Consider the following 24,861-nt stretch of genomic DNA (forward strand, 5'->3'; position numbering starts at 1 on the left):
GAGGATGCGTTTCTGGATGAGGTATCGATTATATTGCTTCTGTGGTGTCACCGCCAGACACCACACTTGCTACGTGGTAGCCTTTAAATCGGCAGCGGTCCGTTAGTATACGTAGGACCCGCGTGTCGCCACTATCAGTGATTGCAGACCGAGCGCCGCCACACGGCAGGTCTACAGAGACTTCCTAGCACTCGCCCCAGTTGTACAGCCGACTTTTCTAGCGGTGGTTCACTGTCTACATACGCTCTCATTTGCCGAGACGAAAGTTTAGCATAGCCTTCAGCTATGTCATTTGCTACGACCTAGCAAGGCGCCATATTCAGTTACTACGAATGTATTCTGAACAGATAATATTGTGAATCATGTACCGTCAAGAGCGGCGTTCATCATTAATGGATTAAAGTTAAGTGTGAAACTAATTACGTCCGCTTTCTGAATTCTCATTCCTTGTCATGTTCCGGACCTCACGTCAGTATAGTTCTTCCCTCTTCACGCCAGCCTGCGTCAGCTAAGACGCGTGCATTTCGGCCCCCACTCGTAACACGGTGTTGGCTTTTCTGCTAACACAAAAGCTTCTTCCTACTTATACCTCTTGATGGGATCACGAATGTAAAATTAGAGAGATTCGAGCGCGCACGGAGGCTTTCCGGCAGTCGTTCTTCCCGCGAACCGTACGCGACTGGAACAGGAAAGGGAGGTAATGACAGTGGCACGTAAAGTGCCCTCTGCCACACACCGTTGCGTGGCTTGCGGAGTAGAAATGTAGATGTATACCAGTCGCAAAAGACTTCAAAAAGGACCTCAGGACAGATGCACATAATATAGACGTATATAATTGGTGATTTTTCCACTGTGTACAAATTCTAGAGATTGATCGTTGAGAGGATACAGAACAGAAAAGGTCTCATGAAGTTATGTCCGGAAATGCATGGTTTCCACGCTAGAGACCATTTATTCAACCGTACATTGTTATAGAGACTGCAGCCTAGTACGCGCATGCAGCCAAAGTTACTGCACGTGTTGCAAATGGTTTCCATGTGCCTCAATGCATGTGTGTTCAGGCCACTGTGAGTTCTGTCTCACTCGTTCACATCGGCCAAGCTACATCCGAACATTGTCAAAGGCGGCATGAATACGCTGCTCCAGTGTCTACACATCGAAATGGGCTCTGCATACACAATACTTTTGAGATGGCGCGGGTTGAGATCCGGTGAACGAGCAACTGGACGCCCTCGTCCGATCCATGGACCAGACGAGACACGATTGAGACGCATCCGGATGTTAACGGCGAAATGGGCTAGAGCACCGTCATTTAGCAGCCACAGAACCGTTCGAATCATCAATCGGACTTCTTCCAGCAGGGGAGGCAAAGTCGCGGATAGTTCCGTCCTGTTAGGCATGTGGAAGGAAGACTGGTCTCAATATATGGTCGCCAACTATCCAGGCTCACACATTTCGGCTGCACCGATGCTGATGATTCGCTGTCACCATACCACTGAGATCTGCATACTATCCTACACATATAAATGTAGATGTAGATTTAGGTTTTACGTGATTTCCCTAAATCGCTTTGGGCAAACGCTGGGATGGTTGCTTTCAAAGGGCACGGTCGACTTCCATTCCCCATCCTTCCCTAATCTGATGGGACCGATAACCTCGTCGTTTGGCCTCCTATCCCAAATCAACCAAACAAACCCACAGCCAAATCTGAATCCACAGCACAAACTCAACCCAGAGTTATTTATTTACTTATTGCCATAGACCTGTTACCTGAAGTTATAAAACAGGTCGTACATCTTACAGTTTTTATTTTTCATCTTTTTTGTAGTTTTCATTCCTTTTGTTTTTATCCACAACATTTTATAAGAGTAATACTGTTGTTACGTTGCATATACGCATGTCTGTCATGTCGTGTCCTCAGGCACTCATGCGTTGCTTTTGAATGCGTTTAGTTGTCTCCATTGTTCTTCATCTCTTACTGCTGTGTATATATGAATATCTGTTTCTGTGTATACGGGGACAAGGAAAAAAAATTGCCGTATTTCTCCCGGATATCCCGTTTCAAAATTATTCTTTTTCCCGGGCGAAAACACACTTTTTCTCTGCTAAGTGACAGTAGGTTTTCCGTAGATTTTCCCTCGGAACTGTAAAACTTATCAATCCTTTGAATGGTTAACGTTTTATACAATCGCGTAGAACTTCCCGGAAAAAAAGGAAAAGCTGGGGCAAAGAAGTTTTGGAGAGACTTTTAATTTTAAAAAAAAGGAGAGAAGTTTTGGAAAGACCTTTGATTTGCAGCAACATACACGCTGCATATTTTCGTATTACGAAAGTATAAATTCGAATTGCACCAAACACAGCGCCTTAATTTCCGGAGCGTTGAAACAGAGGTTGCGATGTCCTTTTGTAAGCGAGTCACATCTCAAGCCACGAGATCTCGCCAGCTGATGACAGCAGCTATTCAGAGAATAGGACACGTGTTATAGTCAGCCAATAGCAAGATCACTTGTTACATAGCGCGAACACACAAGAGGAAAAGTTAACGGTTTACATTAATGTACACACTACCGTATATCTACAAGAAAAGCTAAGCATTCACATGTAATATTGATCTTTTTTGCGTGTGTTGTACTTTAAGATACATCACACAAATGTGGCAGTGAATTTAAAATTATGACATAAATGTCTCGGCTCGAAATTCTTGTAAGTGGCTGGTCCTCAAACTGTTCAGTTTCGAACGCTCTGTGATTTAGATATCCATCCCACTTTCTCACACGTAACATAATTCATGTTGCGTAAAAAGAAATTTACTTTGAAAGTAACGCTTTTCTAACCACCGTTCGCAATACTATCCGGAGACTGTTAGAAATAGGTTCGATTTACCAGTTGCCAGAGTGCGCCAGAAAACAGGCATTATTGTGCGTGTGCAACTGCAGTGGTGTAGGAAGCCCGCATGTTCGTGTGTATGAAGCACTAAGAGAGCTTAAATTACACCACAAAAGAAACAGGGGATCAGAGGATACTCCAAAGAGCATCGGAATTTCGTAAACCATACTAAAATGCATAATTCGGCTTGAAGCGCAAATTGGCTTTTTCCAGATTCACAATGAAGTAGGTCCGATCTGATATTAAGCCTTTCAGTGTGGTTTTTGGGATGTAAATTTTCTTGGAGTACCAGTACTCTACGATCTCATTTTTGGTTCTTTATAATGGCATAATGCCATACATGGCAGAAGATGGTAACGTGCACTTGAAATTCAGCGAACAGTTGAAACTAGCCAATACTGTAGAATGAAACACTTCGTTTCAAATAAAATGACTGCCTCAGCGGAAAGATTAATAAATCCAAATTTCTTTAGCAAACTTGCAAAAATAACTTCATTGTTCTGCAAGGCAATTAATGCTTCACTGCTACTGAATTGGAAATAAAATCAAATCAGAAAACTGAAATTAATAATATATTTTTGCCCTCCGTAATTATGTGAATGTATTTTAATTCACTTAATAGCTCCCGGCCACAGAAATCCGTTTTTGTTTTTTTTTCATTTGACGTCGGAGCTGTACACGAAGAGAAGCAGCGAAATCACTTAACGTAAACACGGTCACGTGGAGGTTAGCCCCCTCCCCACTAAAATTCTGTGCAAGAGTGAATCTGGCAGCTAGGGCGCGCGAGAAAAATTTTTCGCGTTTGCATCTGGCTGCTTGCTGCTACTGCCGATACAGCTAACAGCTAAACTACAAGTAGCGGGAAGCGGGAGAAGGTAGTGCTTATACGCGAGTCAAATGCGCATGCGCAACAGACCGCTGGCAATTGGTCAAACGAACCTAAAGTGAACAGTTGTGACGTCATGCTCATAGCAAGCAGTATATTGTTGCTAAGAATTACAGTCTGCGCCCTACGGCCTTTGACATATTTTTACTATTTGCAGACGCTTGTGCGTGCACGGTGTTTTGTTGTTGTAAATTGCACATTTCCTTTGCCACTAAAGTTTTATTTTTTTCCCTCTCGTTTATATTTTATTGCTGCAGTATCATTCTCCAGTAGCAATATTGCAAAAATTTAACTGAAAGCTAAAACAATGAAAAATTCCCGGAATTCCGAAAAATTCCCGGGTTTTTCCCGGTTTTCTCCCGGATGAAAAAATTCCCGGGTTTTTCTCGAATTTCCCGGTTGTCGGGTCGTATACACCCTGTGTGTAGTTTCGCGTATTGCCCGCTAAAAGACACAGTGTGTTCTGGGGAACCTTCTTTGCAGTATGTCGATGTAGGCGTCTGTCTCTCACTCACAAAGAGTGCCACTGAACCCACACCGCCGGCCGCGGTGGCCGTGCGGTTCTGGCCCTGCAATCCGGAACCGCGGGACTGCTACGGTCGCAGGTTCGAATCCTGCCTCGGGCATGGGTGTATGTGATGTCCTTAGGTTAGTTTGGTTTAAGTAGTTCTAAGTTCTAGGGGACTTATGACCTAAGATGTTGAGTACCATAGTGCTCAGAGCCATTTTTTGAACCCAAACCCCACTGAAACCAGAGTGCAACCTAAATACAAATCCAGGGCCCAACCAGGACATACAGACCCAAAGCCCAATCCAAACATAGAGTCAAACTAGGTTTGATAAAAAAAAAAAAAAAAAAAAAAAAATGCCTCTGAGCACTATGGGACTTAACATCTGTGGTCATCAGTCCCCTAGAACTTAGAACTACTTAAACCTAACTAACCTAAGGACATCACACACATCCATGCCCGAGGCAGGATTCGAACCTGCGACCGTAGCTGTCGCGCGGTTCCTGTCTGAAGCGCCTAGAACCGCTCGGCCACAACGGCCGGTAGTCCAGTGAGGCGGGAGGCGGCCGCTCACCTCTCGGGTCTTGTTGCCGTCGATGCCGAGGCTCTGCATGAGGCGCAGGATCTGCTCGTTGGGCTCGGAGGAGGTGCCGCCCGCGCCGCTGGGCAGCAGCCGCGGCGCCTCGGCGCTCATCCAGCGGTGGCGCTTGATCTGCTCCACCGTGTAGCGCCGGCACGGGTCCAGCACCAGCATCTTGCGGATCAGCGACTCGCAGTCTGCAACAGCGCCCCCCACCACACTACATCACGCCGACCGCACCTGCTGCTGTCCCTGTTTAATCCTCTAGACTAGCGGCGGGAGAGTGTTTAGACTCGTCAGGGGAGGTTGATTACTATCAGTTGGGGAGAATATCTCTCTCTCTCTCTCTCTCTCTCTCTCTCTCTCTCTCTCTCTCTCTCTCTCTCTCTCTCTCTCTCTCTCTCTCTCTCTCTCTCTCTCCCTCTTACACTCACGAGGGGAGTGTGGTCTACAAGGGGAGAGTGTCTAGTCTGACGATAGGAGTGTACTTGATAGACACACTAGGGGAGAGTGTTTATAATCGCCAGGGCAGGGTGCTTGTAACAGGGAGGGAACGGCATTTACTATTGGGACGGCGCCCTGTCCAATCGAGAGGGTTTCACTTAGGGGTGGGAGGTAGGACGTCAAACGGGACGACTTGGAGCAGGAGAGTCACCACAGGACATTTTAATTTCTACTGTCTATACTTTTATAGATAAATTCATAAAACTTTGTCACCATGACCAGGAAGGATTGAGGACTCACACTCATCGCAGTGGAAGTTCAAAAACGTAGCAAAATACCTTTTCTATATGTGAAATTTCATCATTTTTTTTTTACTTATTACTGGCTGCATTTGTTGCTACAGGTACACTTTTCTTCCTAAGTAACAGAGATTATTCGATGAGTTTTTAATATCATACAAACAGTAGTTATGGGCGTATGACACTCTAGAATTTTCCAAATCTATTAAAAACTGTGGAAAAATTGAGATAATTAACTATAAAACTTGAGTTTTTTCTAAATATGAAGTTCAAAATCTAACGGTTCACTCATTTTTTCATAAATTAAATAACTTCTAGAGTTTCATACACCTGTAACTATGGTTTGTATGCTGCGCACAAGTCATCGAAGAATCTCTCTTACTTAGGAAGAAAAGTGTACCTATAGCAACGAATGCAGCCGGTAGTAAGTGAAAAAATTATGAAATTCCACATGTAAAAAAAATGTGTTTTGTTACGTTTTTGAGCTTCCACGGCTATGAGTGTGAATCCTGAATCCTTTCTGGTCATGCTGTTAAAGTTTTATGAATTTATTCGTAAAATCATAGACAGTGAAAATTAAAATGTCCTGTGGTGCCTCTGCTGTTCCAAGTCGGCCCGTTTGACGTCCTACCCCCCCCCCCCCCCCCCTTAAAATCAAGAGGAAGGCACTTAGAAAGTGTGGTACCGATAGCTGCGATGCCACGGCGTAGGTAAAAGTTCTTAGGTTGGCACTACGACACCGACGACAGTGCCCTCTAGCCGGCGCTGTCTAGCTCTACGAGCGCCGCTCTAGATTCAGCTCATTTGACTCCGAGTCGACGACCAAGCAACTTACCTATTACTTCATAGGGGGCTAGTCATTACAGACTTTGTTACTTCAATGATACGTGCTCATCTCAGCCAAAGTAATACCACTTTCAATTGCAGTACCAAGTGTTCTACCCAGTGCTTTTTTTCTAAAAAAAGTTTGAGGGTACTTCGACATGGGTTATAATGCAGCGAAAATTAGTTATAACTGAAGCATGGGATACCATCCGTATGCTTTTAGCCATGATGTCATCAACATGTCGAACTAGGGAAAAAAAAAAAAAAAAAAAAAAAAAAAAAAAAAAAAAAAAGATATCGGACTCTTCAGTTGACCTTGCTGAAATAAAGAAGGCGATACCGAAAAACCGTACGCATATCCGTTTAGCACTACCATCGCCCACCATTAGCGGGGCATGCTTGTCGAACTGGCTGCCAGCGATTCAGTTGTCGAGAACGGTTGCCGCAGCTTCGAAATGCTTCAATCAGTCAATGACATCGCTTTTCCCACCAAAAATTGCACTGGTATCATTCGTATTGCAATTACCAACACGAAAAAATGAAATAAAAATTACCTCCGTGAAATAAATGTTTGGCACTCTTCCAAGTTCTCAACATCGTAAAAAAATTACTTTGTCGACGAAAAAGTTTAGGAGTACGCGTCCCCCAGCGTTCCCCCAGGAAAACAGCACTGGTTCTGCACCTGCTCCTCCTAGCTTCCTACATTCGGCCTACCCTTCAGTTTTCAGGAGCAGACTCACGCTCCGCCTTCCAGGCGGGATACAAAAGAAAGGAGAGGGCGGCGGCTAAAATCGAGAGGGTGGCGGTTAAGATCGAGAGGTGGCACGTAATTTCGAGACTTGGGTGCTCACCTACCAACTGGAGTCTTGCAAAGAATTTATTTCACAGTACATGAAACTACAAGTTTACTATTACCAGTCACTGTTCTAAATAGTGACTGGTAATAGTAAGCTTCTTGTATCGTGTAATGTCAATAACAGTCATGGTACAGCGTAACCTAAAATTTTACAGGCCGGTCTTGATCACACAGACTTTTACACCTTATACAATGAAAGCTGTCACGACCGGGTTTCAGCTACCGAGAATTCTTCCGTGTTGTATGGCCGTGGTCCAAGGAAACCTTCTATCCCTGACGTTTCGTCCAAAGCTTCATTGGACATCTTCGGAGGTGCTCCTGGTTGTGCTGAATCTTGCCGACTGACGAGTCGACAGTCGAAGAACGGCCTAAATACCGTGGAAAGTGGGCGTGGTCTGGATTTCACGTGATAGCAGAGATAAACCTTGTCAAGGATAAAATATAACTATCGATCATAGTACGTCAAAGACAAAAACTTCTCATCGATTCTGTAGCGCCTTTGTCCATATATATCTGAGTTTCATAGTTTATTCTTTTCTGTTAAAATTATCCCCATGTTTATATATTTCGATGGCTTCTCTATTCAGCCGTGGATAATAGTTCGTCATAGTACATAAAACTTCAGTTTCCGAAAATTTCACTACGGGATCACCCGACTGAAGAGCATGTTCCGCCACGGCTGACTTGTCTGTTTTCCCTAGTCGAGAAAGACTTTTATGTTCCTTCAACCGTGTACTCACACTTGTCTTTGAAGTTCAAATGTAGATCTTACCACATGTGCACGGAATGATGTATACACCACTTGTAGACAGAGAGGTACGTTTAACCTTAACGGAAAAAAAGAGCTTGGTCTATTTTCTTAGTTGGTTATGTTTCCTTAAAATCTTGCCGATTTGATACGTAGAGAAACCGTGTTCTTCCATCGCTGTGTCCTATCCTTGTCCTTAGGCCTCCTGTTATTCGGTCGCCAAACTCTATTTGTTTTCTTACTGGAGTATCCATTCTTCCCAAAAGCCTGCTTTAGATGTTTTAACTCGGCGTCCAGATCCTTTTAGCTCTGTCCTCTAGACTTCTAATTACACCTCTTTTCTGTTATGGTTGATGATTGGAAACCTTATGCAAGTATCTGTCGGTATGTGTAATCTTCCGAAAGACTTTATGTTTCAAGATGCCATCAGTCTGTCTCATAACGAAGACATCCAAAACGGATATTGCATTGTCTTTCTCCATTCCCATGGTAAAATGGATTTTAGGATTTAATCTATTTAAATAACAAAATAATTCCTCTAAAGCTTTTTTGCCATGTGACCAAACCACAAATGTATCATCCACGTATCGATGCCATCGACATTGCTTCTTATTCACCTTTTCCAGAGCTAATTGTTCGAATTTTTCCATGTAAAAATTGGCAATCGTAGGACTCAATGGGTTACCCACGGCCACACCATCAACCTGGTCATATAGTGTGTTTCTTGTTTGCGCCGAAATAAAAGGTTTGTAAATTGAGATTTCCGTTTAGCTAAATATTTCTCGATTATCCGGGTTTTCGGTAACCTCAATAACATCAGGTACATTTGTCTTTACTCAGTTTGCCTTAAATCCATATTCTGTACTTACTAGACTGTTCATCCCATTCAACAGTTGCTGCAATTCATATCCATTTTCACTGAGAATAGCAGTGCCACCAGCGAACCTTGTCATTGGTATCCTTTAACCATAGAGTAAATATCTCTGGAGTGAGCATTGCGTTCTGCGCATGTTGTCAACATTAAACCAGGATTGTTACGTGATCTCGGGACTTTGCTGTGCCTGTGTGCTTTCTGCAGCGTTTGAAGTTTATAATACCAAGAGTTTTTGTTGTGTTTCACCGTTTGTTGATAGTGTAACAGCGATGGTGAATTACTGTTGTTGCTACGGATGCAAAGAAAAATATGTGGAAAGAGGGATAGTAACTTTTCATGGGTACATTCCATATAGCTCTAATTACAGTTTTCATTTTAGTAAGAAACACTGTATACGTTTAAAAATTTCGAGACACATTATAATTAAGATTTGATTCCGTAGACCTATTTTTCTACGATTTTATGACTATATAATAGATATTACGGCTCGTACAAAAGCTTACAAACAATCGCTTCCTCTCGCAAATTTGCTAGTGGAACAGGAAAGTGAAAGGTTAGTTGTTTCAGCAAATACTACCCTCCATGCATTTATCAGTGACTTGTCAATTATGTATATAGATTACTCCGTCTACTATTTATTTAATGAACTGGGAGCAAGTACTTCAAATGCGTTAAATAAATACCTCAAAGTGCCACCAGTAAGAAGAATTGTGCTTTAGGTCGCAAAAACGAGAAAATAAATAACCAGAAATAACAGAAAAAAGGATGAATTCGCAGGGATATAACAACTAATGTGTGGCAAATTCGGTGTTTTTCGGACACTTGCAGAAGTACTAGCGTACTGTCAAGTCGTTTTGCAGGACTATCACTGCAAAAATGTACTTCAGGCTCTGTAATACTATAAAGTGCGGTATCATACCAAAAACTACCAAAAATCGAGTGCATCTGAACAATGACACCTATCGCAAAGAAGCTGAATGTAATATCACTTGCCCTTAAAAGTTACGTAGCTGGTTTATTCCCGGTATCAAATGGATACTGTTAAAATGTCTTCGCAACATATATAAATAATCCACGACACGTACAAAAAGAATCCGTCTGTAGTAGGGATGTAGTGACATTCTAAATATACAGGGCGCTATACGAACACACACACACGACGTCCCGAGATCACGTGACCAGGCCGGCAATGTATGTTGACAACACAAAATCTGTTCTGCGCATGTGAGTGCTCACTCCAGAGATATTTACTCTATGCATTTAACCCAGAATTTTAATCCCAATACTGAATCTTCCTTTGATTTGGTTCATTGTTTCTGTGGTGTATGAACTGAACTCCAGGAATGGGTGGCTGCTTCTCTGTCTTAGACCGCTTTTAATCCGACCACATCGTTCTCGGTCTTCCATACTTGCCGTTCCTTCTTGGTTCCTATAAATATTGTACAGTAGATGACTTATCTTTTCCTAGAGTTTACCAATTTGCTTGAGAATTTCTAACTGTACACTTCGAACACTTTTCCTGTGTTGGCAAAACCTGCTTGTTAGTTAAAGGAATCAGAGGATAGCAACAGACAGAAATTATCGTGACATGTGGAATAATCGGGTCTATTGCCGGATGTTTGTTTCGCTCTGGCACAATATTTCGGCCACGTAACTCGTTGCCTTCTTCAGGTGCTACCTGAGACTGCCGTGTTGGAGGATCTTGTCCAGTATTTATGCCCAGGGGGTGCTGGCTGCTCTCTTTGCCGTCCGCGCCCGCACGATTGTGCATTGTGCACGCTTACCCACTGTGCACAATTATCCAAGTGTCACATGAAAAATGAAGCTCATACTGGACGCAGCAGTTAGCGTCACGGAGCGGTACTCACCGGAGCTCATGAAGTAAGGGATGCGGAACCTGCCGGACAGCACGCGGTCCCTGAGCGACTGCAGGCTCGATCCGTCGAAAGGCAGAGCGCCGCACACCAGCACATACAGCACCACGCCCAGGCTCTGCAACAGGCGGGTCGCCACCGTCTCTCCACACTCCACCCAACCAACTCGACAGCAGCACACACACTCACGACATTTTTTTCAAAAGTGGATACAAAAACAGAATGAGAAATTGGTGTCCCTAGCGACTAAATTCTGAAGGTGGCAGGGATAAAATACAGGGAGCGAAAGGCTATTAACAATTTGTACAGAAACGAGATGGTAGTTATAAGAGACGAGGAGCATGAAAGGGAAGCAGTGGTTGGGAAGGCAGTGAGACAGGGTTGTAGCCTCTCCCCGATGTTATTCAATCTGTATATTGAGCAAGCAGTAAAGGAAACAAAAGAAAAATTCGGAGTAGGAATTAAAATCCATGGAGAAGAAATAAAAACTTTGAGGTTGGCCGATGACACTGTAATTCTGTCAGAGACAGCAAAGGACTTGGAAGAGCAGTTGAATGGAATGGATAGCGTCTTGAAAGGAGGATGCAAGATGAACATCAACAAAAGCAAAACGAGGATAATGGAATGTAGTCGAATTAAGTCAGGTGATGCTGAGGGAATTATATTAGGAAATGAAACACTTAAGGTAGTAAAGGAGTTTTTCTGTTTGGGGAGCAAAATAACTGATGATGGTCGACGTAGAGAGGATATAAAATGCAGACTGGCAACGGCAAGGAAAGTGTTTTTGAAGAAGAGAAATGTGTTAACATCAAGGATAGATCTTAGTCTCAGGAAGTCGTTTCTGAAAGTATTTGAATGGAGTGTAGCCATGTATGGAAGAGAATAGAAGCTTTCGAAATGTGGTGCTACAGAAGAATGCTGAAGATTAGATGGGTAGATCACATAACTAATGAGGAGGTATTGAATAGAATTGGGGAGAAGAGGAACTTGTAGCACAACTTGACTAGAAGAAGTGATCGGTTGGTAGGGCATGTTCTGAGGCATCAAGGGATCACCAATTTAGTATTGGAGGGCAGCTCGGAGGGTAAAAATCGTAGAGGGAGACCAGGAGATGAATACACCAAGCACATTCAGAAGGATGTAGGTCGCAGTAGGTACTGGGAGATGAAGAGGCTTGCACAGGATAGAGTAGCATGGAGAGCTGCATCAAACCAATCTCAGGACTGAAGACCACAACAACAACAACAACAACAACAACAACATCGATTAAAAGTATTTCGCAGGCAGGATAAGTAAACATTTGTCACTTATTGTTTTGAGTACAACGAAAAAGCAGTCTTGCAAGTTTAACTTTTTTTATTTACTCGATGAGTAGTTTCAGGCCGGGACCCATTCTCAAACCATCGTAACATAGTCAAAACTGGTATACCCGAAAATGCAAAAACATTAAAAAAAGGGCAAACGAACAGTTTAGCGCATTTTTGACACTTCTTTGCATTTTCGGAAATACCATTTTTGACTGTGTCGCAATGATTTGAAAATGGGAGGCGGCCTGAAACCAGTCACCGAGTGAATAAAAAAAAAATGAAATTTGCAGCTCTGGACTGGTTTTTCATAGTACAGTGTCAGTGTTGAGGCAGGGATTAGTGATGATGATGTTGTCATTACGACTATGGTTACGGAAGTTAAAAAGTCGGTCAAGAAGGCTAGGAGAGTATTCTTACTAGAAAGAGCAGGTAAGCAGTTGTTAGCATCCCACTTAGTAAATGAATCGATTTCATTTACTTCCGGTACGATGGACGTCGAAGAATTATGAGCAAATTATAAACACATTGTAAATCACGCATTGGACAAGTATGTCCCGAAAAAGTGGGTTACGGTCGGAAAAGACCCACCGTGGTTTAACAGCGCAATTCGGAGAACTTTCAGGAAGCAAAGGCAGTTGCACTCGCGTTACAAGAAAGATCGGGAGAACGAGGACAGGCAAAAGTTAGTAGAGATTCGTGCTGCTGTAAAAAGAGCTATGCACGAAGCATTCAACCACTACCACCGTCATACCTTAGCAAAAGATCTTGCTGAAAACCCAGGGAAATTCTGGTCTTACGTAAAATCGGTAAGTGGGTCGAAGGCTTCCATCCAGTCACTCACTGGCAACGGAAGACAGCAAAACTAAAGCTGACATTTTAAATTCAGCATTTGAGAAATCTTTCACGCAGGAGGATCGTACACACATACCGCCGTTTGAGTCTCGTACAGATTCCCGTATGGAGGACATAGTGATAGCCATCTCCGGGGTTGTGAATCAGCTGAATGGGTTGAAAATAAATAAATCGCAGGTCCTGATGAGATTACAATTCGGTTTTAAAGAGCGTACTCTACTGCATTGGCTGTTTGCTTAGCTTGCATTTATCGCGAATCTCTTGCCCAACGTCAAGTCCCGAGCGACTGGAAAAAAGCGCAGGTGACGCCTGTATACAAGAAGGGTAGAAGGACGGATCCTCAAAATTATAGACCAATATCCTTAACATCGGTTTGTTGCCGGATTCCCGAACATATTCTCAGTTCGAATATAATGAATTTCCTTGAGACAGAGAAGTTGCTGTCCATGCATCAACACGGCTTTAGAAAGCACCGCTCCTGCGAAACGCAACTCGCCCTTTTTTCACATGATATCTTGCGAACCATGGATGAAGGATATCAGACGGATGCCATATTCCTTGACTTCCGGGAAGCGTTTGACTCGGTGCGCCACTGGACACTCCTAACTAAGGTACGAGAATATGGGATTGGTTCCCAAGTATGTGAGTGGATCGAAGACTTCTTAAGTAATAGAACCCAGTACGTTGTCCTCGATGGCGAGTGTTCATCGGAGGTGAGGGTATGATCTGGAGTGTGATAGGTCCGCTGTTGTTTTCTATCTATGTAAATGATCTTTTGGATAGGGTGGATAGCAATGTGCGGCTGTTTACTGATGATGCTGTGGTGTACGGGAAGGTGTCGTCGTTGAGTGACTGTAGGAGGATACAAGAGGACTTCGACAGGATTTGTGATTGATGTAAAGAATGGCAGCTAACTCGAAATAAAGATAAGAGTAAATTAATGAATAGGAAAAAGAATCCCGTACTGTTTGAATACTCCATTAGTAGTGTAGCGCTTGACACAGTCACGTCGATTAAATATTTGAGCGTGACACTGCAGAGCGATATGAAGTGCACTGGTATAATTTTGGGAAAATGAGGGGTTCATCTGTAAAGGAGACCGCTTATAAGACACTAATACGACCTATACTTGAGTACTGCTCGAGCGTTTGCGATCCCTATCAGGTCGGATTGAGGGAGGACATAGAAACAATTCAGAGGCTGGCCGCTAGATTTGTTACTGGTATGTTTGATCATCACGTGCGTGTTGCGGAAATGCTTCAGGAACTCGGGTGGGAGTCTCTGGAGGAAAGGAGGCGTTCTTTTCGTGAATCGCTACTGAGGAAACCAGCATTTGAGGCTGATTGCAGTACAATTTTACTGTCGCCAACTTACATTTCGCGGAAAGACGACAAAGATAAGATAAGAGAGATTAGGGCTTGTATAGAGGCATATAGGCACTTATTTCTCCCTCTTTCTGTTTGGGAGTGGAACAGGGGAGAAGATGCTAGTTGTGGTACGAGGTACCCTCCTCCACGCACCGTATAGTGGATTGCGGAGTATGTTTGTGGATGTATTAGTTGCTGACCCGCAGCTATTCCAGCATGCTGGAAGTTCGTACTTATTATTTCGTAAGACAGGAAAAGAAAGCTTCATCTGCATCACTTTGCACTGCTGTGAACAAACAAGGAATTGGCAACCCAGCCCGGCTGGGACACTCACTCACCCAGATGTCTATCTCGGGCCCCACGTAGCGCTTGCCCTCGAACACCTCTGGAGCGGCGTAGGGCGGAGAGCCGCACCACGTACTCAGCGTCTCGCCCGGGGTGAAGTAGTTGCTGAAGCCGAAGTCCGCGATCTTTATGTTCATGTTCGCGTCCAGCAGCAGATTCTCCGCCTGGAAACACACCACACACATATATCTTACCACAAACGTACCATCAAGGTTTCTTAGAAGTAGATACCCTCGGGGTTGCGAAGCAACTCAAATCGCTTGATACGGGCAAGTCTTCAGGTCCAGATTGTATACCGATTAGGTTCCTTTCAGATTACGCTGATACAATAGCTCCCTACTTAGCAATCATATACAACAGCTCGCTCACCGATAGATCTGTACCTACAGATTGGAAAATTGCGCAAGTCGCACCAGTGTTTAAGAAGGGTAGTAGGAGTAATCCATCGAACTACAGACCTGTATCATTGACGTCGGTTTGCAGTAGAGTTCTGGGGCATATACTGTATTCAAACATTATGAATCACCTCGAAGGGAACGATCTATTGATAAGTAATCAGCGTGGTTTCAGAAAACATCGTTCTTGTGCACCGCAGCTAGCTCTTTATTCGGACGAAGTAATGGCCGCTATCGACAGGGGATCTCAAATTGATTCCGTATTTCTAGATTTCCGGAAAGCTTTTGACACCGTTCCTCACAAGCGACTTCTAATCAAGCTGCGGGCCTATGGGGTATCGTCTCAGTTGTGCGACTGGATTCGTGATTTCCTGTCAGGAAGGTCGCAGTTCGTAGTAATAGACGGCAAATCATCGAGTAAAACTGAAGTGATATCAGGTGTTCCACAGGGAAGCGTCCTGGGACCTCTGCTGTTCCTGATCTATATAAATGACCTGGGTGACAATCTGAGCAGTTCTCTTAGGTTGTTCGCAGATGATGCTGTAATTTAGCGTCTAGTAAGGTCATCCGCAGACCAGTATCAGTTGCAAAGCGATTTAGAAAAGATTGCTGTATGGTGTGGCAGGTGGCAGTTGACGCTAAATAACGAAAAGTGTGAGGTGATCCACATGAGTTCCAAAAGAAATCCGTTGGAATTCGATTACTCGATAAATAGTACAATTCTCAAGGCTGTCAATTCAACTAAGTACCTGGGTGTAAAAATTACGAACAACTTCAGTCGGAAAGACCACACAATATTGTGGGGAAGGCGAGCCAAAGGTTGCGTTTCATTGGCAGGACACTTAGAAGATGCAACAAGTCCACTAAAGAGACAGCTTACACTACACTCGTTCGTCCTCTGTTAGAATATTGCTGCGCGGTGTGGGATCCTTACCAGGTGGGATTGACGGAGGACATCGAAAGGGTGCAAAAAAGGGCAGCTCGTTTTTTATTATCACGTAATAGGGGAGAGAGTGTGGCAGATATGATACGCGAGTTGGGATGGAAGTCATTAAAGCAAAGACGTTTTTAGTCGCGGCGAGATCTATTTACGAAATTTCAGTCACCAACTTTCTCTTCCGAATGCGAAAATATTTTGTTGACCCCAACCTACATAGGTAGGAATGATCATCAAAATAAGAGAAATCAGAGCTCGAACAGAAAGGTTTAGGTGTTCGTTTTCCCGCGCGCTGTTCGGGAGTGGAATGGTAGAGGGATAGTATGATTGTAGTTCGATGAGCCCTCTGCCAAGCACTTAAATGTGAACTGCAGAGTAATCATGTAGATGTAGATACACACACACACACACACACACACACACACACACACACACACACACACAGACGCACGCACGAGGGGGACTCGAATCTCTGACGGGGGCATAGAGCCCATTTTTACTAGACTGTTTTGCTTCTAATGGTGGTCCCCATCATATTCTGATCCTTCCGTCTGGGACAGTCTGTACACTGAGGAGCCAGCTGGCAGTTATGACTGCCGCGCGCTGTGGCTGCGGCGAGCAGGCTACCCACCTTGAGGTCCCGATGCACCACCCTCTTGTTATGGCAGTACTCCACGGCAGACAGGATCTGCCAGAACTTGCGCCGCGCTGCCGACTCCGACATCCGGCCGAACCTCGCGATGTAGTCTGCAAAACAAGCATTACCCCTATCTGTGAGTCCAGCCGCCGAAACCCACCAATGTATTACTTTATTTATACATAATATAACAACACATGTCTGACAAGGCGTGTGTGTGTGTGTGTGTGTGTGTGTGTGTGTGTGTGTGTGTGTGTGTGTGTGTGTGTGTGTGTGTGTGCGTGCATACACTATGTGATCAAAAGTATCCGGACACCTGGCTGAGACTGACAAGTTCGTGGCGTCCTCCATCAGTAAAGCTGAAATTCAATATGGTGTTGGCCCAAAATTTGCCTTGTGGACAGCTTCCACTCTCGCAGGCGTACGTTCAGTCAGGTGCTGGAAGGTTTCTTGGGGAATGGCAGCCCATTCCTCATGGAGTGCTGCACTGAGGAGAGGTATCGATGTCGGTCGGGGAGGCCTGGCACGAAGCCGGCGTTCCAAAACATCCCAAAGATGTTCTATAGGATTCGGGTCAGGACTCTGTGCAGGCCAGTCCATTGGAGGGATGTTACTGTCGTGTAACCACTCCGCCACAGGCCGTGTATTATCAACAGGAGCTCGATCGTGTTGGATGATGCAATCGCCATCCCCGAATTGCTCTTCCACATTAGGAAGCAACAAGGTATTTAAAACATCAATGTATGCTTGTGCTGTGACAGCGCCACGCAAAACAACAAGGGGTGCAAGCCCCTCCATTAAAAATACGACCGCACCACAACACCACCGCCTCCGAATTTTACTGTTGGCACTATACACGTTGACAGATGACGTTCACCAGGCATTCGCCATACCCACACCCTGCCATCGGATCGCCACATTGTGTACCGTGATTCATCACACCCCACAACGTGTTTCCACTGTTCAATCGTCCATTGTTTACGCTCCTTACACCAAACGATGCGTCGTTTGGTATTTACCGGCGTGGTGTGTGGCTTACGAGCAGCCGCTCGACCTTGATATTCAAGTTTTCTCACGTCCCGCCAAACCTTGTACTCGCAGTGGATCCTGATGCAGTTTGGAATTCCTGTGTGGTGGTATGGATAGATGTCTGCCTATTACACATTGCAACCCTCTTCAACTGCCGGCAGTCTCTGTTAGTCAGCGGACGAGATTGGCTTGTACGCTTTTGTGCTGTACGTGTCCCTTCACGTTTCCACTTCACTATCACATCGGAAACAGTGGACCTAGGGATGTTTAGAAGTGTGGAAATCTCGCGTACACACGTATAACCCAAGTGCCACCCAATCACCTGATCACGTTCGATGTCCGTGAGTTCCACGGAGCGCCCCCTTCTGCTCTCTCACGATGTCTAATGAGTACTGAGGTCGCTGATGTGGAGTTCCTGGCATTAACTGGCAGCACGATGCACCTAATATGAGAAACGTATGTTTTCGGGGGTGTCAGGAAACTTTTGATCACATAGTATATATATAATGCAGCAACAAAAGATATCAAAATTAGTGCTGAACAAGTAGATGAACATTGCCGAAAAATTTGTCTGATGCTTTGGATAACCACAAACTGAAAATAAACACAAAAGACACTACAATGGTACTTATAGGTTAAACGAACAGGAAACATAAAGATACTAAGTAAAATGCTACTCTAAATAAATGAATTTTGCTATTTGGGATGGACAATAACAAAACGTAACAGAAGTGTAACGGGTATTGAAAGAAGGCTTGCAATGACTAAAGAAGCACTCAGAAATAGGAGTAACTGATTAACAAACAACCATCTCAATACAGATATGACATTTTAAATTACAGTTAAATTTTAAATTATGGTTTTGATGGGAGGACTTTGGTGTAATACGAAAAGACCTCTTATGCTGAAGTCAGCGTGGAAGGAAAATGTTTCACAATAAAAGATTTTAAGATCTGAAGATAACAGCATAGTCTGCTGAATCCAATTTTCTTAAATAAAAAAATATTTTATGCTATCTTGGCAGTTGAATGGTTTTGAAGAATTAAACAGATCGCCCTTCAGCTCTCTCAAAATAGAAAATTCGAATTCCAACACTGAATTATGAGGCACACCTTTTCGCATTCTGTTTCGCCGTCTATCACGGAGAAGTGCTGGGAATATCACCTCTATGACCACGGAACAGTGGAGCGAAGCAGGTCGTGGAAATACGTGAATTCATCAGCACCGAAAAAAGCGAAGGCCCAACCATCATCTGGCTAAGTGATGCTGAGTGTTTTTCTGCAAATTCCATGGTGCTCAAATGGCTCTAAGCACTATGGGACTCAACATGTGAGGTCATCAGTCCCCTAGACTTAGCACTACTAAAACCTAACTAAACTAAGAACATCACACACATCCATGCCCGAGGTAGGACTCGAACCTGCGACCGTAGCAGCAGAGAGGTTCCGGACTGAAGCGCCTAGAACCGCTCGGCCACAGCGGCCGGTTTGCCATGGTGCGGTGGTAACTACCACCACCAACAAGTTTCATACTTTCAGATTTTTCAAGGTGATCATTAAAACTCTGAGTACCCCACGTGATTCAGTGTTGACAAGTGAAACAAGGAACTGCACAGATAGATATGGAATTCACTCATACTGACGTTGTACGTTTTGCCTCTCGAGTAGATGAACAGCAAGGAATGAACTGCCAAGATCGGCATAAAAATGAAGTATGACAAAAAGCAGGAAAACTGTCTTATTAATAAACTGAAAAAAGAATAGTAGACATTAACAATAATGGCTTAGAACCACCAGGTGAGGGTTTCGCATTTACGGCAGGAGTGGTTGGGTGTTGACATACTCACCAAATATCTCACCCTGACTGGCGTACTCCGATACGATGTAGATCATGTTCTTCGTCTCCATCACCTGGAAGAAACAAAAATATTACTCAACAAAAGCACTCGAAAAATATATGGAGTTGTAAGGGGTAATAAGACAAGTACCACATGAGCTGTAGGAAGTGTTAACCTGTCCACAGAGTTCCACAAGGTTTACAAATGATCATTTCCCTACATACTTATAGTACCCAGAGCCAACTTTAGAAGTTCCACCTACCTCTGGAGATAATATGTAATGCTAGAGCATGAAATTCAGAAGGTAGTGAGGATAAAATACAGGCAGCAGAGGGTTATCTACAACTTGTACAGGAACCTGACTGCAGTTGTAAGAATGGAGCTACGTAACAGAGAGATAGCATCAAACGAAACCATATGGTTCCAGTGATCTTTTCAATTCTCAAACCTCCATGACGTATATAGGCAAATTCAAGCGACGAAAGGAAATTTGTTTCAACGCTAGGATTCGAATCCGGGCCTCATGCTAACTAGGCGGATTAGCTAACCACTACTGCTTTGCTCAAACAGCACGGATGACCTTAGCACGCCCCCTCTCTCAATCTAAAATTCCATTCACGCCTTAACCCGCTTGGTATTCTCCCTAAATTCAAACTGCATTGCATAGGCTGACTGGATTGACGAGGGTGCCGAGCCAGGGTAGTTCGTGCAGTTCTGCAAATCCACTGTGCCAGGGTGGCGTAGTGGTTAGCGCATCTGTCTAGCAAGCGGGAGACCCAGATTCGAATCCTGGGTCCGCAGCTCGTGGTCTCGCGGTCGCGATCTCGCTTCCCAAGCACGGGGTCCCAGGTTCGATTCCCAGCGGGGTCAGGGATTTTTACCTGCCTCGAGATGACTAGGTGTTAGTGTTGTCGGCATCATTTTATCATCATTACTGAAAGTGGCGAGGTTGGACTGAGCAATGGTTGGGAATTTGTACCCGCGCTGATAACCGCGCAGTTGAGCGCCCCACAAACCAATCATCATCATCATCATCATCATCATCATCATCATCATCATCATCATCATCATCATCATCATCATCATCGAATCCTGGTCTTGGTACAAATTTTCACTCGGCACTTCAGTGTGCATACATACAACATAGAGGCAGCAGTTGAGAAGACAGGCAGGCTTGTTGACTTATGAAATTTCTAAAGGCATTTAAAATTCGGGAAGAAGTAATAAAAAAAGTGTGGTCTGATTGTTATTCTGTCACAGAAAACAAAGGACTTGGGGAATCAGACTCAGTTCAGTTATTCACCGCTTTTAGATAGTGTTGCAAACTTGTACGTAGGAGTGGAATGTGAGTGCCTTCATTCATAACTAGGTAATCACACAAATATCCATTCCTCTGCACGTAGCTCTAATCCGATGTATGCTTAGCTTCAGTTAGTATACTAAACTGCCTGACAAACTCAACATTACCCTCGTATACATTTTACCGATTTTCTATTACAAACGAAAACAAAAACATGAGCATTGTTTGTAGTGTAGCATCGAAAAAAATGTGTTCCATGCATATGTCGGCACATCTTTCAAATTATGAAACAGTCTTACAAAGAAATATGCATGATGTAAAAATGTATAGGTACAGCCACACTCTACAATCTCCACGTCTCGTGGCAACGCCTCTTCATAGCTGTAGAGGCAGTTATTGTTTTCGTCGACTACTGTTTGCGCTTCGCAGCTTGAAAGCTGTCAAAAGCGCTGTTTTTGCGCGATGCGGTAGTTTTTCCACCGAATATCAGTGTTTACGACATCGTATTTCTTGAACCGTGTGTCGTACAGTGATATATTCGTGCACGTACATTCAGCGGCATATATGAATAGCGTCTGGAAAATGTGTTGCGAATGGAGACGGTAGAAGTTATTTTATGACGTAGCTTTCATAAGCTATATTTGTTGGTAGTTATAGCCTGAATTGTATTTGTTGTGTGTGACAATTTTTTGTTTGACATTTAACCAACGTCATAAAATAACTTTAAAAGACGTAAGAAAAACGCGTAAGTGACTAACCAGCGATGTTATACGTAAGTTAAGAATTACATAAATGTAAGGTTGTCAATCTCATACAGGGTGAAAAGTATTTAAACCGACAAACTCTGGGAGGTTGTAGAGGACATCAACACAAATATTTTTCCCTAATGTCATTTTTTCCTATGAGGAGTATTTAAACCGGAAGAGGAAGATTTCTCTGGCGGCAAATTAATTAAACCAACCAACACTTTTCCATTTTTTTTTATGACCAAGCACAACAACTAGGTAGCAGATGCGGCCCAATTAAACATTCTCCAACAACATCGATCCACACATTAACGAAGAACCGCAATTGATGAGCGTTAGTAACTGTGGAATGTGGGTTATCCTCACTCCAAACATGCGAATTGTGCATGTTGAAGACTCCATCACGCCCGAACGTTGCTTCATCGGTAAACAACACAGAGGATGGAAATGTAGAGCGCATTTCACACTGTTCCATGTACCACTGCGAAAACTGTGCTCTGGGTGGATAATCAACTGGTTCCAGGTTGTGGACACGCTGTGAGTGAAATGGACGTAACAACTGCTCTCGAAGGACTGTTCTTAGATTCGTCTGATTCGTCCCATGTGACGTAACATTGCACGAGTGCTGACTGAAGGATCCTGCTCCACATGCTGCAAGACAGCTTCCTAAAATTGCAGCTTTCTTACCGTGCAACGGCATCCCTGTCCAGGCAATCTGCTAAATGACCCGGTTCACGCAGTCGTTGGTACACAGCAGCAAAGGTCGTATGATGCGGGATACGGCTATTAGGTTATTGTTGTTGATAAACCCGCTGTGCAGCTCGTCCGTTGTGGTGCGTTACGTAGTACGCACAAAGCATGTCAGTGTATTCACTCCAGGTGTATCGCTCCATTAGTAAACAGAGACAATGCACTACACTGGTGGATAGCAGTTGCCTACAACTGAAGAGCGTAATACGCCCTCTAACAACTGAAGAGCGTAATACGGCCTCCAACGGTTTAAATAACCCTCGAAGGGAAAAATATTTATTTTGATGTCCCCTAAAACCTCCCACAGTTTGCAGTTTAAATACTTTTCACCCTGTATATGACAAATAGGCTACAGTCTGCCCTAGAAAATAGTATATAATAAAACTATTACTTTCAGATCGCGTGATGATGGCAATAGTGCTGAAAAAGGCCTGTCGTGATTAAACAAACATCTCAAAAAAAGAAGCAGCTTTTTGGACTTAATTGATAATGTCTATACACGACTTATATCGAGCTGCGGGCCCACTGGAAACAAAAAGGAAGTAATAAATTAAAACGTGATGCATGATGTGGTGGTATTTCACGCATCTTACAGCGAGGCCCATGATGAAGACAGGAAGTGGCGCGTACGTCACGCCACGTGACACAGCGATCTTTCGGGTCCCGGCATATGTCTCCCGGGGGTGGGGGGTGGGGGGGAGAAGCGAGTTTATGAAAGCGGTCTTTGGTTGCAATAATCACACGTCTGTTATCTGAAACTGATAAACAATATTTTATTCAAAAGTATCGCCATTGCTATTTGTACCTTTCTCCCACATCTCCGGCAAGATATGGACGCCACGCCAAAAAAACAGTTCTTCGTTCGAAGCGCACCAGTAAGCGAGCAATTTTCGTTCATCTTCATACGTACTGAACCGTTTTTCAGCGAGAGCGTGTCCTAGTTGAGGCGTAGCGCCGTATACCGATCCTGCCTTGGAGGCGGTTAAGTGGGAGATGTGTCTCAGAGCTGGATAGTAACAGATGGTGACGCGAAACTGGACGCGCACGTAGTTTATGTATCAGCCGATAGAGGACAATATTGGATAGGAGGACTGTGATTTTCGTTTCGATTGTGCCCACGAGAGTGCACTAAAGTAATAGAATGTTTTTCGTAAACTGTTCTAGTATTTTCATAAGGTTTTATTGTATCTTTTCGTGTATGTAAAATGTTATAAATGTGTTTTAGCAGTATGAATGATGCGTGAGTGTGGTTTAAGGTTAATATGTAGGTAATTGTTTAACGAGTTATGTAGTAGGATTTAGTGTGGGAACATTTCGAAGAAGTATGGATATGGACAAAGGGGATTTTTGTAGAATAGATTTGTAAAGTAAGTTTATGGTAAAGGGAAAGTTAATTCAGGTATAAATAACAATAGTAAATAACTTTATGCGTAAGTAAAACTTCAGCATATTAGATAATTACGTCGGTAAAAAGTGCAGTCGTTAGGTTTAGTATTTTGCGATTGGTTATTGATGAAAAGCGCGTACTGACGCGGGAGTGTGTTGTTTTGCTATTGGCTGTTGAGTGAACTTACCAATGGTAAAGCATTATTCTTCGCGCGCCTTTCTCTACTAAAAAAGAAGAAGTATTCTAGAAGGAGTGGGAGTCTAGCCATGAAACAGTTCGGACGTGTGTAGTAGTAGTTTCAATGGAAACGATAAGTTGCCGGATCTAGCAGTGTTTCATACATCAAAAGTGCGGTAAAGTGACGGCATAATTATTCCGATGGGCGTGTAGAAATTTCGGAATTTTTAAGTGAATTTTGTGACGAGAAAAGAGAGATATTCCGCGTGGCGTATTGGGCAGGTCGGTAGCTAAAAACTGACTAATATTTGGCGAGCATTCTCAATCAAAAACAAACAGTATGTTTGTAGCTATTACGTTTTCGGGAAATGCAACACCATAAACTTGCTAACGTGAGTGAAAGGGATTGTGAGTGACTGTGTTAAGGCTAGCACGGGCTTGGCAGAGATACTTGTTCACCTAAGTTTCAGAATATATTAATTGAGGACAAAATTTCCAACCTTTCATTTCGTGTGAAGACTTTCTCCCGAAACGTAGATTAGTGACTTAAATTGCAGCCTGGTTCATGTCGAAGTACAGTACGTTTCGCTCGGCTTCCCTACTGATTATCTGCTGAGACAGTGTTCACGGGTAGGTGCAGGTCCGTCGTAAAGGGGCGGAAGGAACCGCGCCGCCGCATAGTGACGCAAAAATATGACAATCGGACGGAGCCAAGTCTGGCGAATAAACCGCATGCACTAGTATTTCCCAACGGAACGCCTCGATCGTTTCCCTGACTCGTTTTGCTTTGCGTGATGGGACGTTATCATGGAGCGATTTGACTTCGTGTTGCCTTTTTCCGTATTCCGGACGTTTTTCACGTAACGCTCGATTTAATTCGATTATTTGCTGTTGGTAGCGACCAGCGTTAATGGTTTCACAAGTGGTCTTTCAATTTGCTTGCTGTCTTTCATTCAGGTCATGCGGAACTCATTTTCCCCACTTTCTGCACCTTTCCCATACCTTTCAACCGAA

At 43.7% G+C, this 24,861-nt stretch overlaps 1 protein-coding gene across 1 annotated transcript in view; it reads right to left on the minus strand.

The window, feature by feature from the left end:
• The window catches only part of LOC124550758 (serine/threonine-protein kinase SIK1-like), a 454,642-nt gene that overhangs the window by 78,229 nt on the left and 351,552 nt on the right, over positions 1–24,861 (minus strand). Inside the window, exons 3-7 of the mRNA XM_047125480.1 lie at positions 19,497–19,560; positions 16,616–16,731; positions 14,646–14,816; positions 10,776–10,899; positions 4,856–5,058 (exon numbers count right to left, since the gene is read on the minus strand). Of these exons, the coding sequence (XP_046981436.1) occupies positions 4,856–5,058; positions 10,776–10,899; positions 14,646–14,816; positions 16,616–16,731; positions 19,497–19,560 (678 nt within the window). The remainder of the gene's footprint in view (positions 1–4,855; positions 5,059–10,775; positions 10,900–14,645; positions 14,817–16,615; positions 16,732–19,496; positions 19,561–24,861) is intronic.

The sequence above is a fragment of the Schistocerca americana genome, chromosome 9 (genome assembly GCF_021461395.2).
Source record: "Schistocerca americana isolate TAMUIC-IGC-003095 chromosome 9, iqSchAmer2.1, whole genome shotgun sequence".
In the NCBI taxonomy this organism is placed as follows: domain Eukaryota; kingdom Metazoa; phylum Arthropoda; class Insecta; order Orthoptera; family Acrididae; genus Schistocerca; species Schistocerca americana.